This window comes from Falco peregrinus, chromosome 7, assembly GCF_023634155.1.
Source record: "Falco peregrinus isolate bFalPer1 chromosome 7, bFalPer1.pri, whole genome shotgun sequence".
Classification (NCBI taxonomy): Eukaryota; Metazoa; Chordata; class Aves; order Falconiformes; family Falconidae; genus Falco; species Falco peregrinus.
In genome coordinates, this window is record NC_073727.1 from 11,329,387 (window position 1) to 11,345,619 (window position 16,233).

The window sequence follows — 16,233 nt, forward strand, 5'->3', positions numbered from 1 at the left end:
GCTGAACAATACGCTTCTGCCAACCCTGAAATCTGCAGTGATTGCCTGCTGACTTGAAGGGGGAGTTGATTTCTTGTACAGGATTCTGGAATCTAGCATTTTGCAGAATTGCTTGTTGTTCCATTTGTTCCTTCGTTCTCATGGTGCTCAGCATTATTTTCCCCCTTCCACTAATGCAGACTTATGTCAGTGCTGCTGTTCCTTCTGGTGTCTGCTTCTCTTCCTTCATCTTCCTTTCATTTTGCTCTCCATCATCTGTCCGTCTGTACTTTCCACTGCTGTTACGCTTTGCAGATCTCGTGTGCAGGTTGCATAAACATGTCTTACGGAACAGTCCTCATGGTCTAACCTGACACCTCTGATCTAGGTGACTATTGCTAATCCCTGCAATCTCTCCCCAGTGAGTACAGTGGATTGTAAAACCCTAACTGTCCTTCAGTTCTCCGGAAAAGTTCCTGCTGATTGGACTTTTAGGGACATACAGGAAAACCTTTCTGCAGAAACATGAGAGAATGAGGTATACGTGTCCTGTCTTGAAATCCGTCATTTCTGCGTGGGGTGTGCTTCCTTTTTTTACTAAATGCAGCATGTTTAAGAGTATGTAAGTACTGGCAGCATGCTAACTGAGCCGGTGTTAGGATTTCTGACTTTTCTGTGTGAGCAGCTGGGGAGAGATTTCCTGGTTCTGTGCTCTTCTGAATACTTGGAAAGGGGAAAAATCTCAGTGATAAGTTGATTCAGAAAGGCTTTCTTTCTGTCATGTTTTGTACTGTCACGGCATTTCTGCTTACACCATCACTTTGTGTGGAGTTTGGCTTCTACTACCTTTTGATTTTTAGACTGGGGGATGCGGAATTTGAGGTTAGCATCCTGCTTCTAACACTGATACTTGTCAAGTTACAGTCAGTCAACAATGTTGATTGACAAGGACCTTGACACACAGCATGAACAGGTTTAATTATTCACAGAAAAGGGCCAATCTGTAGAGAAACCTACTTGCCTTTTAGGAAGGGTGAATGATTTGATGGAATATATAAAATACTATCTTTGTTATTGAAATGGTGGCAAGGCGGTAGGTAACTTTTTTGCCTGGATGGGTTGTTTTCGTAGCAGTTTCCTAATGCCAAGTATAAATAGACTTGGAACAAACCAGGTGAGTTCCTTTTAATCAATTGGTAGTTGGTAATGCGGCACATCTTATTTTTCCCAAGGCATGAGGGTGGTGGTGGGTATTTCCAATCATGCTGGTCTCTTGGGGCGTAAGTGGCTGTGACTGATGAAGAGTGTGGGAAAAAGCCTGTAGGAGCAGCACCGGGGAGCTCTCTGTTCTCTGCAAGTGGTCCTAACCTAACGATGATCTTGTTGCTCTCAGGCTGTGGAGCCCGATGAATTGGTGTTTGAGGAGGAGATGGGGCTTTTGTATCAGCTAGGAGAGGGTGGGCAGTTTCCTCAGGTGTTTCTCACTGCCTGGAGTCGGCGTTGGGTACATTCAGATCTTTCTTGTGCTCATGTGGCCACATACTCTTGGAGTAAATAGACGGCATTCCTGAGCCACCCTCCTCCAGGAGTGTCACCAAGCTGGCACAGCCTCCTCATTGCAGCAGAATGCCTCCGCTCCCTAACCTGAAATGCTGGGACATACGTGGAAGGGGTGGGTTTTCCAGTCACTTTTCTGACTTGCGTGCTGGTGTCAGCAGTCTGTTCCCAGTGTTTATGGTCAGCCTTTAGCTCTGCATGGCCACAGCTGTTCCTCAAGGCTTTCCCCCGGCACTGGTGGTAGCCTGACACAGCTGGAACACCAGTAGATTTGTATAATGCCTACGTACATTTGAACTGGATACACTGGGTGATCTGGTTAAAACCAAAAAACCCTAAGTGTTATTTATACTAGCTGGGAGAGAGGCCCTATTACGGTGTGATGGTGGGATTGTAAGGAAGTTTTATGTGTGAAAACCCATAAAAACCAGTATGGGCAGAGTCAGCATTTCTTGGATTTAAATGGTAGGTGAGTTGAAAGCATGTTACAGGCTGTTCCTTGCTATTTAGCTTTAAACCTTAGTCAGACTTTGGTGCAGTGTTAATATAAATTAAAGCAGCACTTTGTCTATTAGCATTTCAGTGCATAGTTACTTGGGTTTTTAATTTATAAATAATTCCAAAGAATTGTCTGGACTCTTAATAGGAGGAGTGAATGCTATAGCGTACGTTGTCAAGTTTGGAAAGCTGTGGGCAGGCTGAATTGTGTATGTCCCTTTGCAAATACCATTAGAAACTACTTTAAAAATAATTTTCCTCAACATACTGTTTATGGCAGTAGATCTGTAAACAGTAAACTGGTTAAAATCTAGAGGTGCTAGCTGAGACCTTGACTTTGACTTCAGTAAATGTTCATGTAGATGGCAGTAAGCTTAAGATACTTAGAGTACACAAGTACCTGGCTAACCGTAGTGCTAAACAGGCAGTCCTATTACTGTGTCGTTGCACAACATTCAGATTTATATAAAGATATCTTTCCTGCAAGTTAAATGTCACTTTATGGTTATTTTGCTCCTTAATGCAGAAACAACATTACAGTGTTAAATAAGTAATGAAATAACTTTATATATATATATATATACACATAATCTAGTATTTAGCAAAACCGTCATATACAGTTTCTTGTCTTCTATAGGGAAGAAGTTCGAGGCTTCTCAGTATCTGTAGTTTTGCGGGAGAATGGTAGTGGTGATGAGTGATATTCTTTAAATGGCAAATCTTTTAGCCATTCACTTTCACAGGTATTACAGTAAGGTTTTGTTTAAAAACAAAAAACAACTACCCCTTGCCCATCTTTAATCCTTAGGGTTTCTTCCTCCCCAGTCTCTTGTGGTATTAAGAAGTATAAAAAGTCTCCAGCTTTGAAGTTTGAGCTAATGTGCATGCTTTATTTTTTAAGGTAATGTAAGTTCAGTTTATCCAGTAGATCTCACGCAGCTAAACAAATTCAGTGATCGTGTGTAATGATCTTAAAATAGGTAACCACGCTTTTTCATGTGTCATCCGTCAGTGTGCCTGATGTCATGTGGCTGGCTCTGGAAATCTGGTGTGCACAAACTGCTGTCAGAATATATTTTAAGTGATGTAGCTGAATGAGCTTTAGCTTCTTACTATTTTAGCAAGCCACTGTAAGTTGGTTTTAGTGTTGTATTATTCTTAGTTTTTAAAGATGTTGCTTCTCTGTGGCCTTTCTGAATGGTTGGTTAGTGATGAAACTAGTAAGTTGACTAGTCTAATGCGAGAGCAGAATGTTCTGCCCCATCTTGTGGGGGAAATAGTTTCAAGGTACTTACTTGCTAAATGGTATTATTAATTTCAAAGCATTTATGACATTAAATTAAAAATAGACTCTTAAAATTTGTGTTGATTGACTTACTTTTTGTAAGTCAAATTTTTGTACAGCGCCAAACCAGTGAGTCACCGGTCTGCTTGTCTTGGAGGGAATGGGGAGTTATCCATGGAGGCCAGCCAGTTCTGCAAACACATTTTATATTATTCAACAGTTGTTTGAATCTGAAGTGTACTGGTCAACTTATTTAATCATAATGTAGACAGATTTAGGCTGACACGAATCAAAATATGCTTTAAAACTTTGTCAGCTACCAAGTCAAGTGTTGTGTTTGTTCCTAGGCTTTTGAGAGAGAACTTTCTGCCCTTGGTGGCAGAGCTTTTCATCTAGCTACTGTCTTTGGGAAGCCTCTATTAGGTATATCAGGGGGATTTTGTTTGTTTGTTTGTTCTAGGTTGTTGCCTTTTTTTTAAGTTTGTAGTAGACTTTGAGATCAAAACTATCAGAATGTGTCATGTTGAACCTTTGGGGAGCTATTAGTGCTTTGAAGCACTAGCATGGCTTGGATGTGCTGTTTGTTTGTTTGTTTTTTCTTTCTAATATCCTGTTTAAGCCAGTGCACAATTTTCTGCAGACTTTTTAGATTTGAGCCCAGTTTTATTTTCCTAATAAGCAGTTAGATTAAGTTAGTGGAAGCTAGGCATTCATAGGATTAAATGACTGCAAGGGTACCTGCGCTAGTTTCACTGATTCAGTTTTAAACCAGCACCTTTTGGTTAAACTGGCACAATTTTGAGAATAGGCATGCCCTACCTAGCTTGGCTAGCAGCCTGGAAAATGCCACTGTGTTAAATATTAAAGAAGATACAGTCTTTATTTTTTCCCCTTGAAGCTTGTAAGCTGACTTGGCAGTCTCTTCTCTTTGCCTTTGGAGATTTGAGACTTCCCAAGTGAGGTCCAGGAGAGCAGAGAGAGCCTTGTTAATGTTTAAATGTCGTTATCTCAGTTTAGTAGTGGTGGGGGCTGCAGGACTTCAGCTGGGAGTTAGGAAGTGTATTTTAGGTCTTCCTGTTATGTCTGCCTGCAACTGGTTTCAGTTGCTCGGTGGCTCACCTTTTGAGATGCATTTCTGTGGTGCCCTAAGCTGCTTTCCTCAGGGCTCGGTCAAAGCCTCCATGTAGGGTTCTGTCCCCAGCCCACGGCGAGAATCTCCACCATCCCCCCCCATGTTAATGCCTCTTGCTTGATCGTTTCGAGGGAGCTTCTCTGTCTTATGTTCTCTATCCTATCTAAGGTTGCTGTTTATTAGATGTACTCATCAAAGTGTGAGCACATCGCAGGTTCACAGTCATTTCCTGAATATCAGGCTTGGGCAACTGCAGTTCTGGGTTTTTTCCTCTGCCATTTAAAAGAATTGATGAAATATCCAAACTTACACGTTTCTTCAGCGATCCAAGAGCTCATGAACATTTCTTAGAGCCTGTGTGCATGCATGAACGAAAGGAATGATACGGTGAAATCAGCTTCTTGTGATCTTGCTGTCGAGTGCAATTAGAATTGAATGGTGAAGGGGGAGTACCAAACTTGGTGTAGCTCCAGTGAAAAATGCCAGCGCTTGTTTGCTGGTGGCACCCTGGTTACGTTCAGGCTCTTTGGATCCAAACTCCAGTGCTGGGCTGGACATGGCCACTGAACCAGCGTGAAAGAAAGTTTCCGCCTTCTGATTTGTGTCAGTTTGTTAGAATGTGTGAAGTGAAGGTTGTAAGCAGGTAAATGTCATGTAAAACTGAAAACAAGAGTCAAGCAGTGTATTAATTTGAAGAGAAGTTGGAAGAGCCTGCCACTGAACTGCTAGGTTGGCAAAGGTTTCTCTGAACTTCAGTCTGAGAAGTCAGCACCTGATGGGCAAGTTAGAAATAAGCAATGTAGTAAAAGTATTAATCTGTTGTGTCGAACTTCCGATGGCATGGTATGGTGCTTGATTTTCTGTGCTTATGGAATGCGGTTCTATCGAAGCAGGTAGAAATCTTGTACTGGCCATGTCATTGAAAGCCCTGGGAAGGGGTGAGGGAGGTCACATTACCGTTAGTTTCTGAACTCCCTGGAAGCCCACGAAGATGTAACCCATGTACGGAGCCGCGTGCTGATGCTATTTATAGCATAAGCAGCTATGTCAACTCTCAGTTTTTCCCCTTTGCTTTCCTATCTTGAGTGCATTTTTCATCTCTGTCCTCAGTTTGGTTTGCCTTCCCTCTGGCAGCTCAAGAGCTGGCGGCTTTGCCAAGCCTGCTTCCCTGTTAGAGGAGCTGCTGCTGCTCCGCTCTGCCAGCAGCCACAGGAGAGGGGTGACGCACGCTCGTCTTCCCTGCCCTCTGTTGTGTATTCCTAGAAGAGCAGCTTACCCTGCGCTTGCCAGAAGATGACCCACATAGCTGGTATTTGAAGTAGATGAGGTTTTGGGGGTTGTTTGTTTTTTTCTTTTAATCTGCAGCTAAGTGTTTTACTATATCTGCAGAGAAAAACGCAGCAGAAAATGATAGCTCCTAACTCCTTGGCTGATAGGCAAATTGAATGGCTGTAGTGGTCATATAGTAGTAGGGGAGAGGGGCTAGAGAGAAATGATTCAAAGCTGCTTCAATGTGTCAGTCTCGTCTTTAGGTTAGCTTCTAACTAAAATTTGCAGATTCCTGTTCTCTCCTGGGGACACCTCAACTACTGCGTTGTTTAATTTTTAAGCCCATTAAGTAGTAGTTTGCTTTCCTCTTGCAGGTTCTCCAGTTCACGATGATTGCAAGGCATGGATTTTTTTTTATCAGGGAATCTTTTTAGGAGGTGATGTTTCTCTCCAGCTTCGCTAGTTTCAGCGTCGACTCATGTGAAAGCTTGGTTCTCTGGCCTTGCTTACTAGATCATGGGGGTATCAGCATAAAGTTTTACTGAGATGGAAGTTAGTATGGAAATACTGGGATTAGCCCAGTCCCAAAGAGTTTGTTTTGCCCCTTCCAGCTTCCTCTGTTTTGGGTAAGGCTGACAGGAGTTTCCCCCTGTTGATATTTTCTTTCTGTTGTAAGTTTCTGCAAATTCTTCACAAGCAGAGACAGAAGAGTTAGGAATCCAGGACAAGCCGTACCACATTTGCATGTTTAAGTCAGTAATCTTGATGCTGCTCACACAAAGTAGTATCAATACAAGTCTTTTTTTCTTCCCATTTGATTGTTACTTTGTGTACACCTGGTGAAAAATCTTAGGCTGATGTGCTTAAACTGAAATGTGTTTCCTCAGGACTGTCGTTTGTTAGGGATGAACAAATTCTTGAGCTATATATACATCACAGATGGACCAAACAGCGATGGGTCACATTTTTTTCCCCTCTTCTTTTCTTTGGGGTGTGGCTTTTTCCCTTCTTTGAATAATCTGTCAGATGACCCACGCCAAGGATTTTCAATGAAGTCTTTGTGAGAGCATCTGATAAATTTTGGTAGGAAGTCATTGGTCTTGCATTTAGACATTTTGTTTTGCTCACAGAGATTTGCAGTTCCTTCAGCAAACAGCAAAAGTGACATCTCCTTGACTGATGCAGCTTTCTTTGAGCTAAACAATAAAGTTCTTTTATATTAATAAATTAATATGACAACACATGTCCTCTTTCAGTTTTATGTTTGTGGTTTGGGGCTTCCCCCCCACTTAACGAATTGGACATTTTCATGTAACTTTTATTTTCCCCTCTTTCCTAAGAGTTTGCTATTATTCCTTCCTTTTTTTTTTCTTTTTTTTTTCTTTTTTAAGGAGCAGTACCTAAACTTGCAGGTGTCCAGCTGTGAGAGGGATGGAGAGGATGGAAGGAGAAGCTTCAGTCTGTTTACCTGCAAGTCTTCTTCCTTCTTTATGTATGGGCGAGGCTGTCATACTTCTCTGAAAGGAGGTCGAGGCTACTCCCAAATGAAATCACGTTTTCGGCTGCACTGATGTGCTGGTGCCTCCCAGGGCTGAGCGTCTTAGCTGATGCCTCTTTACATAGTGAACAAAACCATATGGACTGTGGGTTATTCCCTCTGATATCACCTGCGTGCATTTAATTGTTAAGTTAGAAAGTTAATTAATTAGCTGACATGCTAAGGGTGCCGATGCTTAGCAAAAGATCTGTGGTTGCAGTTAGTTCTTCCGTTAACAACTTAAAGTTGCTCGTTTGGGCTGATGGCCTAAAGTAAATTTTCCAGAGTTAAACATTTGCAGGTAGAACATCTGTATGTGGATGAGTGATCAGCAGCTTCCTAAGCCTGTGAGTACATGGGTTTGATAGATGCAGGTGGGCGGATTGCGGAGTGGGGAGGGCGCTTTCATGCTTTCTCGGTTACTCATAAATTCCAGAGGGTATCTCAGGACAGCGCTCATGTGCTAGGCATGAGTGCTCAGGCTAAAAGAGAGTGCTCTGGAGTTGAAGGAGGTTAATAGTAAAAGTGTTTGCGAAGGAATCCAGTGGGTGAACAAATCCAGTGTGTGACTTAAATACATTCTTTGCAGAAATTAAGATTACTGAACGCTTAAAAATTGTAATGCCTAAGAAGCACAAAAGGGGAGACCTCCTTGTCTGTCAAGAAAATACAAGTAATTTTGTTTTTGTAATAATAACTATGTAATGCCTTGAGTTGAATTCATCAATTACTTTTATGGGAAGACTGATGCGACAGGTAGCTCTTTGGTTTTTGAGAGCCAACAACTTTATTGTTCATAATCTAAAATGTTAAGGAATCTTGGATGTTCTGGTCTCAAATGCCTGGCTCTCTTGACTGCTGTGAACAGTGTTTTAAAAAAACCAAACAACCTGCAACCCTAGAATTTTCTCTCTGCTTGGCACACTCCTATTTGCTTGCTTATTTACACTGTAAAACTTTAAAACAAGAAAAGTATGGGCTTTCATTATTTACCTGGGTCACTTTTTTTCCCTTTCTGAATGGGTGGGTGGTCTTACAGTATCTGACAGTTGGACACAAAGTCACTTCATATTGTTTCACAAAGCCATGTATTTCACATGGCCCATAAATTGTTTTGTGACTTTCCTTATCGTAGTTCCGCTGGGGAGGGAGAATTGGCACACTAACTGGCAAAAGCAACATACATTATGCTACACGAGCTGATCTGCAAATTTGTTTGCTTTCCAATTTGCCGCTAAAGGCTGAGTCATTCATACTGTTATAACAAATACGTATTAGGTAAGTTACCGCAGCAAAACTGTTTTTCATCTCTTGCCGTTGATAGCAGACTGTGAAGTCAAAAACAAGGGCTTTTTTTAAACTTTGACAGTATTTTAGACTCAAGTGATTGTATGAAATGCTTTTGACCTTGAATATGGCTGCTCTTTATATGAAGTTGATGGCAGCTGGTGTTTCCCCAGGCTTTCCAAAAAGTGTGACTGGTCCTCTTTTTCTTCAGCAGTGTTGATGCTAAAGATTGCTTTCTTGATTTCCCTTCAGCAAAGAGAACAGGCACCCATTTCAGTACCTTATAAAGGAAACTATAGCAATAGGTTGCAGATTTATGCTTCTCTAATCACAATACTATCTTTTTGACGAACAGACGGCAACCAAGCATGCCCTTGAAAAAAAACCTGTGTTGGCCAGAGAGACCTGGGAACTGTCCTAAACTTTTAACACTAAGTGTTTTAGCTGAGTGAAAGATACTTAGGTCATTTATATGCCCGAAGACTTTTTCATATCTGAGACTACCTCCTTGTGATGTCAGCGAGAAGTGACATGGCTCTAGTTACCAGGTCTCAATGTTTTCTTCATTCTGAATGAGCTTTAGCAGCTGTTTCACACAGATGTTGAACAACAATTAATGTCAGGGTTTAATTTACATGATACTTCTCAGCAAAACCCCCTAAATTAAAACTTCCCTGTTATTAGGAATGCTGTTGCAGGGCTGGACCTGGATCTCCTTTCAGCACTGTTTATGCTCCATGAGAGCTTGGATGGGGTGTACGTGGGACTTTTTTCAAGAGGGTTGGCTTTCAGTGGAAACCAAATATCTTCCTCTTCAGCCCAGCTTCGCTTTTGTTTTGTTCCTTTTTTCTCCCTAAGAAAGGAAATTACAGAACCCTTATTACATTATTTGGTCTCTAACTCACTGTTTTGATTTTTGTGGGTTTTTCTTCCTGCAGCAAAACTCGTAAGTAATGACTCTGCCAAATATTAGGTCACATTACTTGATACATGTAGTATGTTTACATAATGTGAGACCTATAAGGATGACTACGCTATGATTACAGTACAGGCACTGAGAAGCTGAAGTGCCTAATCTCAAAAATATAAGTATATTTGAATTTTGTAGCTTTGAGTACTTTCCATACAGTGTAGTTGTTTCCATCTCATGTGAATGAAGTTTGGCTTAACTTTTAGGGTTTTTTTTAATGACCTTTTGGTCGTTAATGCAACTTCTGGCAAATACTGTGTTCTGATTTCTGCCTAGAACGAGCTACCAAAGAATTGCGGCTTCCTTTAGTAGACTATATATGGAAATAAAGATTTTTGAAACAAAAGATAGCTGTCTGTGAACTTGAGTCTGGAAAACAAGTATTCTTACCATAAGGAGAAGCGCGTGCTACTTAATTATGCACAAGACATTTTTCTTCTCATGTGTTTCATTCAAGGGAGGGAAATCTGAATGATTAGTCACAACATGGGAGCAGCCCCACCTTCCATACTTTAATTAACAGTGTTCCTGTCGGTGTGTCTTATGCTTTTGTTGTAGACATCTGGGATCTAAACCACTTTTTCTGGGATCAAAACCACTTTTTAACTATAAAGGAAACACAGATAAAATTATTTTCCCCTTATTTCTATCTTAATTTTCCTGTTGCTTATATATGAATTACTTAGCAATTAATACAGATAAACCATAGACTTCTTCCCACACACAGAGATAAAATTAATTATCGTGTTTGATTCTTTGACTCTAGGCTATGGTGGCTTGTTATCCAGGCAATGGAACAGGATATGTGCGCCATGTTGATAACCCAAATGGAGACGGAAGATGTGTTACGTGTATATATTATCTTAATAAAGACTGGGATGCCAAGGTATGCAATAATTTCTTCCTATATAACTTTTTTTTTTAAAACCTGTACTTCCTAGTGCACCTTTGCTACAGGTCTTTGTGTCCTTATTTCTGTGCCTTAGTTGCATTCTTACATTACGTTAACTGTGAGGTTGAAGGAAAGTTGCATGTTTTTTGTGTACGTTTCTTACAAGTATCTGCTATTGTCCAAAGCTTCATAAATACCTAATTAGTCAACTTTGCGTACATTATTTGTATGGTGAACACCCATATACATACACAAAGAGTAAATAAAGATTATCTGAAAGATAGCTGCTTTTAGTTTATTTCTCCTTTTATTCATGTTGAATCTTGAGTTTACTGTTTGTGCAACTAGATTACTTAAGTTGCTTCTAAAGAGAAAGATGCTGTAGCTTGGGAGCAGTTTCAAATAAGCCAAGTGTTACAGTTACTGCTGTATCAGTATAGTTCAAGGCAGCACAAGTCTCTGTATCATTGTAGATACAGGGTGTAAAATAGTTAAGGATTTATAACACAGTTCAAGTGGTCTAAGAATTTACTACCAGTGACGTGAAATTCTCCATAGATGTAGTGACTATGATAAAGTAACTTTTAAATAAGGATTTTTCTAACGGTTCAGTGGCATTAGCTAGATTTAAAGAATGGACCTAGCTAACTGGCTGTATTGAAAGCATGAGAGAGTAATGCAAAGATAGCTTTGTTTATTTCTTGATTGCTGTGCAGCTAGCTATGGAGAAGTTTATTCTCATTGTATATGAAAAAGAAAAGATAAAACTACTGATACTTCTGTTGTAGTTGGGAAGTTGCGTGTGAATTGAGTGCACCAGATACAGATAACGCAAGTTGTAGCTTGAGGGCTTTTTTCCTTGGGTTTTTTTTTCATTTCTTTTCTTTTCTTGAGTGCTGTCTGTTTCTTCTGAGAGCTGGATGAGACAAGGAAACTGATAACATACTCAAAATTGGTAGATTGGAAAGCTGAGTCAGAAATTGATGCAGTTCAAGCTCTCTGTTTCTGACTTGCTTTTTGAAATGTCAGATTTGATCCTTCAATTAGAAAATAAATTACTAGCCTTATTTGCCATGATAGCATCTTTGTATATAAGTGCGCTAGATGGGCAGAACATCTTAAAAGGTACCTTTGGGGCATTTTTGGATTATTTATGGTTTCTCTCCTGGAAAAAAAAGAATACATACCAGAGTGTCAAAGTCAAGCAAATTGCATTTTTGCAATAGCTGAAAAATTTACTAGCTGAATATTTGATTTATGAACAAAGGTATTGCATTTCCTGCAAAATCTATTTTAAATTACAAATTAATATGTTACCAGGTGTATTGGTTAGCAAAGAAAGAAGCTCAGACTTTCTTTAGGAAAACAAGTTGATTTGAATTACCGCTTCTCGTTCGCTGATTTAGATCACAATTAAAAAACCCAGTCATTTATATCAACTTACCTTGTTAGTACTTGCACAGTTACGACTTTCCCATGAAGGCCTACAGTGGCTATCTATAGTTGAATCTAACTACATCAATGCCATCACTAGGAAGAAGGTTATATGACTTAAAAATAATTAACCCCACCTACTTGTGCTGTTCTCTAGGCATGCATATTCAAAGCCTGGAAGAGATCTACATTGACCAACAGTAATAAAAATTCAAACTTTAGTTTGAAGCTTCCTAGTCTTTCCTAATCTTCATTACAGAAACATGATAAACCTGTGCTGCTGTTAAATAAAATAATCTCGTTAATGGGGAAGGGTGAAACTTGGATGTGAAATACAATGTTTTATTATGCTAGCGTATTTTTAGCCACCTGTGTAACATCAGTCGGTCTTGTCTGTTTTTTCAAGTAGGTAATGCAGCTAAAAAACCAACCGATCTAAACCCACAGCTGTTTACTTAAATGTGAATGGAGGTTTAATATTTGGAAGCAGTCAGAAATTACTTATTGAAAAATGTGTGAAACACTTTGTTAAATGTATCAACAGAAAAGCCGTAGATTCATAATTTCTGTAGTATCTGATAAAGGCTTTTGTTTTGGTTCCAAGTGTCTGAAATATTTTCAAATGCTATATTTGCCGAGACATTGTTTTCAAGCACTGGTTTTAAATGCTTAATTTGTAGGTAAGTGGAGGCATCCTTCGGATATTTCCAGAAGGTAAAGCCCAATTCGCTGATATCGAACCCAAATTCGATAGACTGCTATTCTTCTGGTCTGATCGCCGCAACCCTCATGAAGTACAGCCAGCATTTGCTACAAGGTAGGACTAATGGACTCCATATATTGCATGATGCTTTTTTTTATCAAGACATGAGCAAATCTTAATGAGAAATAAGTGAAACTGTGAATTATGACCTGATCCCAGGTCTTTCCACATACACTTTGAGTTACATTGTGACAAGACTGTTTTTTTCTGCTGATTCATTAGGCTTTCGCTGTGCTTCTGGGTCGGTACTAATGTCTGATCCCTTATTTAGGAGAAGACATCCTCTTGGGTAGGCAGGAGGGGAGACTGGAAACGCCAGAAGTTTCTGATAGTGTACTTGGCAGAACTGGGTAGCAGCACAGAGAGCCATAAGCAGACCCCACCTTAGCCAAGGGGTGCTGTCTTCATTACTTCTCTGTAATGACTTTACACTCTCCTCCTTTCCCTTTGTCCTGACACCTCCCTGTGTTACTGGAAGATTGACTAGGTACTGCAGCCTTTACCTCCCCTCTTGTTGGGAGGGAGGTGTTAGAAAATAGTGGTATTCAAACTTGCGGTAAACCACAATTTAGTTTGGGAATTGGGAGAGGTCTGTGGGGCAGAAACCACCAATGATGGACCAATCTTTTCTTTCTCTCGGGTGGTAGAGGAGTTGCCCCCAGTCTGAGTCACAGGGGGAATTTGGTGTCTCCTTTGTCCCTCAGTGTAGGGCAGTGGGTGATGCTAAAGGTACTCGTATTCATTGCCCCCACATCTTGAGTGGCGTTTCCACACAGAGTTAATAGGTAAATGGTTGAGTTGTGGATCCAGATTTCCTGTTGCCCATGTCGCAACAGGTTTGGATGGCAGGAGCACTGAACATTGACTGGAGCTGTGAGATAACACAAGTACTTTTGCAAGAAGTAACTTGAAACTGCCATTGGCGCATCCTCTTGGAGCCTTTCCGAGAGGCTGTACCGCTCTCCCCTCCCCCTTTATGCTCCAAGCAGGGTCAGGGAGCGAAATGCCATTTACTGAAGTTCCTTAAAGTCTTCTCTTAGTATCTGGCTTTTCATATGTAAATCCTCTACGGGCAGTGGAAAACCAGAGGAGCTGTGTAAGAAGGGGTGGTTAACTTTCCCTTATGGCGAACGTCCAAATGAAGAGGTTCTTGCAGCGTGACTCAGTTGTAGGCTTAAGTAAAGTAAAAGATGAGGTCACAGGGCAAGGTGATGCAGACAGCGTTACAGGTTCTTGGCAAGAACCCTAGTAGCAGCTCATTGGGGAAAAAGAAGGGTAAACTTACAGCATCAATGTCACTCTTTCAGTGACTGTTCAGACAATACCTACTAATGAAAGAAAAAAAAAAGACGTGCTTGCTTTGTGCTTCATGAAATCTTTCTTCTGTCAGACTGCAGAAGTACCACCTCGTTTAGGTTGTGTTTTATGTCAAGTGCCTCACTGTCTTGTTTTCTTCGTAGTTCAGGAGTTCTTTTTCCATCCGTTTCCCTAGGTACGCAATAACAGTGTGGTATTTTGATGCAGATGAAAGAGCACGAGCTAAAGTAAAATATCTAACAGGTAATCTCTTGTTAGTATCTTCTGTGTTCTTTTTTTTCTGAAAAAATAGCTAAGCCATCCAGCCTCGTTTCCTTGGCCCACCCTGTGCACAAAAAGCGGGAGAAAAGCGGAGTCAGGTTTTATAGGGAAGGTGACCCACTGATTTTGATGCTAGACAGTGACTTGGGAAATCCAGGTCAGTGCCTTGTCCTGCTGACGCTTCCTCTGAGACCTGAGGCTGCTCAGTATTTTTATATGGGGGATGCAGCTTCTCCCTAGTCTTGTCTCCCTAATAGGTGTCGGAGGGTAAACGCACCAGAGACTGGGGCACTGCAGAACCGAGAGCCCTGGAAATAGTTTTGATTAAATATAGTGATTCAGCAAGTGAATACAACTTAACTTGATCAGAGTCTCTATATTGGAAAAACAGAAGTCTAAAATTAAAATCTGGCATCGGAGAATGGAGTTACTTCCTCCATTTCCAATTCCACATATCTAGCATCTGTTTTCCTTTACTGGCTTCTCCCTCAAGAGGAAGTTGATCTAATTTTCCTGTTCAAATTAGCATTATGAGGAGAAATAGCCTAGGACTTCTGTCATGCTTGTAATTGCCATCACGATTTTGTGTTTGTTACAGCAGTTTAAAAATAAACCAAAATCGGGTATACCACTAAGCACACACATCCACAGGGCCAGTTTGTCCACAGTTTTGTCCAGAGCTCTGAAACCGATGATGCTGAAGACGTGTGCCGGTCATTTACGAATGAGGTTTCCATTCATTTGCTGTTCATCGTCTGAAGCTCGTAACTCGCCCCAGAGCTATCCAGTGGCTGCCAGAGCTGCAGTTCAGTCCAGCCCCCCTTGGTGCAGCCGGGGACTTGATGCATTTCGGGAGCAGTAAGAGCAGCGGCTCTGGCCGGGCTCGCAGAGAAACAGTCAGTCCGTCAGTCCGCCCGGGCTGTCCCGCTGCTGGCTTCGCCGGCAGTGGGAATGCGGGATAACACCCGCCTGGTCCCGCAGGAAGCCTGTGTCTGTCTGTAAGCCGGGATTCGTGTCCCACGCGTGGGACTGCGCAGCCCCTGCAGCCAGCCTGGCCGGACCAGAGCTGTTCCGCTGGGCTCTGCGCAGCTGCTGCCCTCAGAGTGCAGGGAAGTGAGTGGGTGGGCTTGTGTGCTGCTCCCCCCCCAGCCCCCCTCCCTCTCCAGGGTCCCCCTAAACTGCAGGTACTTAAGGAAGGAAAGAAGGCTGAGTTGGAGGGGTTGTTTAAATTTCAGTATCAGTTTGCCCTGTTACTTATTTTCATTATTGTACTGTTGTGATTTCATTTTCATTTGCACTTAAAATTGCGTTATTCCTTGCTCTGTATCTGCAGCAAGAACTGTGCAAGATGCTCTTTATTTTCTACTGACAATAAAATGTAAGATTTTAGAATAAAATGTCATAAAATAGGAAACTATTAATTTTTTGCTCAGTGTCAGTCTAACTAAAGCCATGCAGAGTATGTGTGAATTTGTCTTGAATATGAGGTACCACATCTGTTAATATTTTGATGGTCAAACTTTTATTCGAGGGTACCTGAGGTTATGTAGGTAAATTTTTAGAAAAAAGGATAGAAGAGGTTGGTTGGTGGCTTTGTTTACTTTTTAGCAGTGAGTCAAATGGAATGTTGCATTTTAAAACTCCCTTAGAGTTTCGTTACAGAGGTAAATACCCAGAAATTCTGGATATTCCAATACAGCATAATGGGCAATATTCTCAGATTCTCAGTTGATCATTCTTAAAGCTTACCTTTATAAAGGCTGAGATGATGAGCTTCAGAACTGCACGCGTGATGTGAAGCATGCGGTCATCTACTTGGGCAGCCAAATACATGCCTGTTTTTGCAGATGATCAGTAACCACAGCTCGTTAATCTTACTCAGCACAGGATACAGAGCATGCATACAAAAATATCTATACTGCTAGATCATACGTACTAGACAATCTCTGAAGTACTCTCTTAGAACTAATCTGAAAAGCAGCATAGCAATTCTGTGGATTGTACTTTGATAAATACTGAAAAATAATTCTGACTTCCTTTTCGTATTTCTGC

General features: G+C 41.0%; 1 protein-coding gene across 4 annotated transcripts in view; it reads left to right on the top strand.

The window, feature by feature from the left end:
* Positions 1 to 16,233, top strand: part of EGLN1 (egl-9 family hypoxia inducible factor 1) — a 35,240-nt gene that overhangs the window by 16,269 nt on the left and 2,738 nt on the right. For 2 of the 4 annotated variants that reach the window (XM_055811203.1, XM_055811204.1), the window contains exons 2-4: positions 10,281 to 10,400; positions 12,521 to 12,657; positions 14,096 to 14,163. In XM_055811203.1, coding sequence (XP_055667178.1) covers positions 10,281 to 10,400; positions 12,521 to 12,657; positions 14,096 to 14,163 — 325 coding nt within the window. Of the gene's footprint in view, positions 1 to 10,280; positions 10,401 to 12,520; positions 12,658 to 14,095; positions 14,164 to 14,832; positions 16,230 to 16,233 lie in introns of those variants that run through there. The other 2 variants (XM_055811205.1, XM_055811206.1) reach the window with 2 other exon arrangements.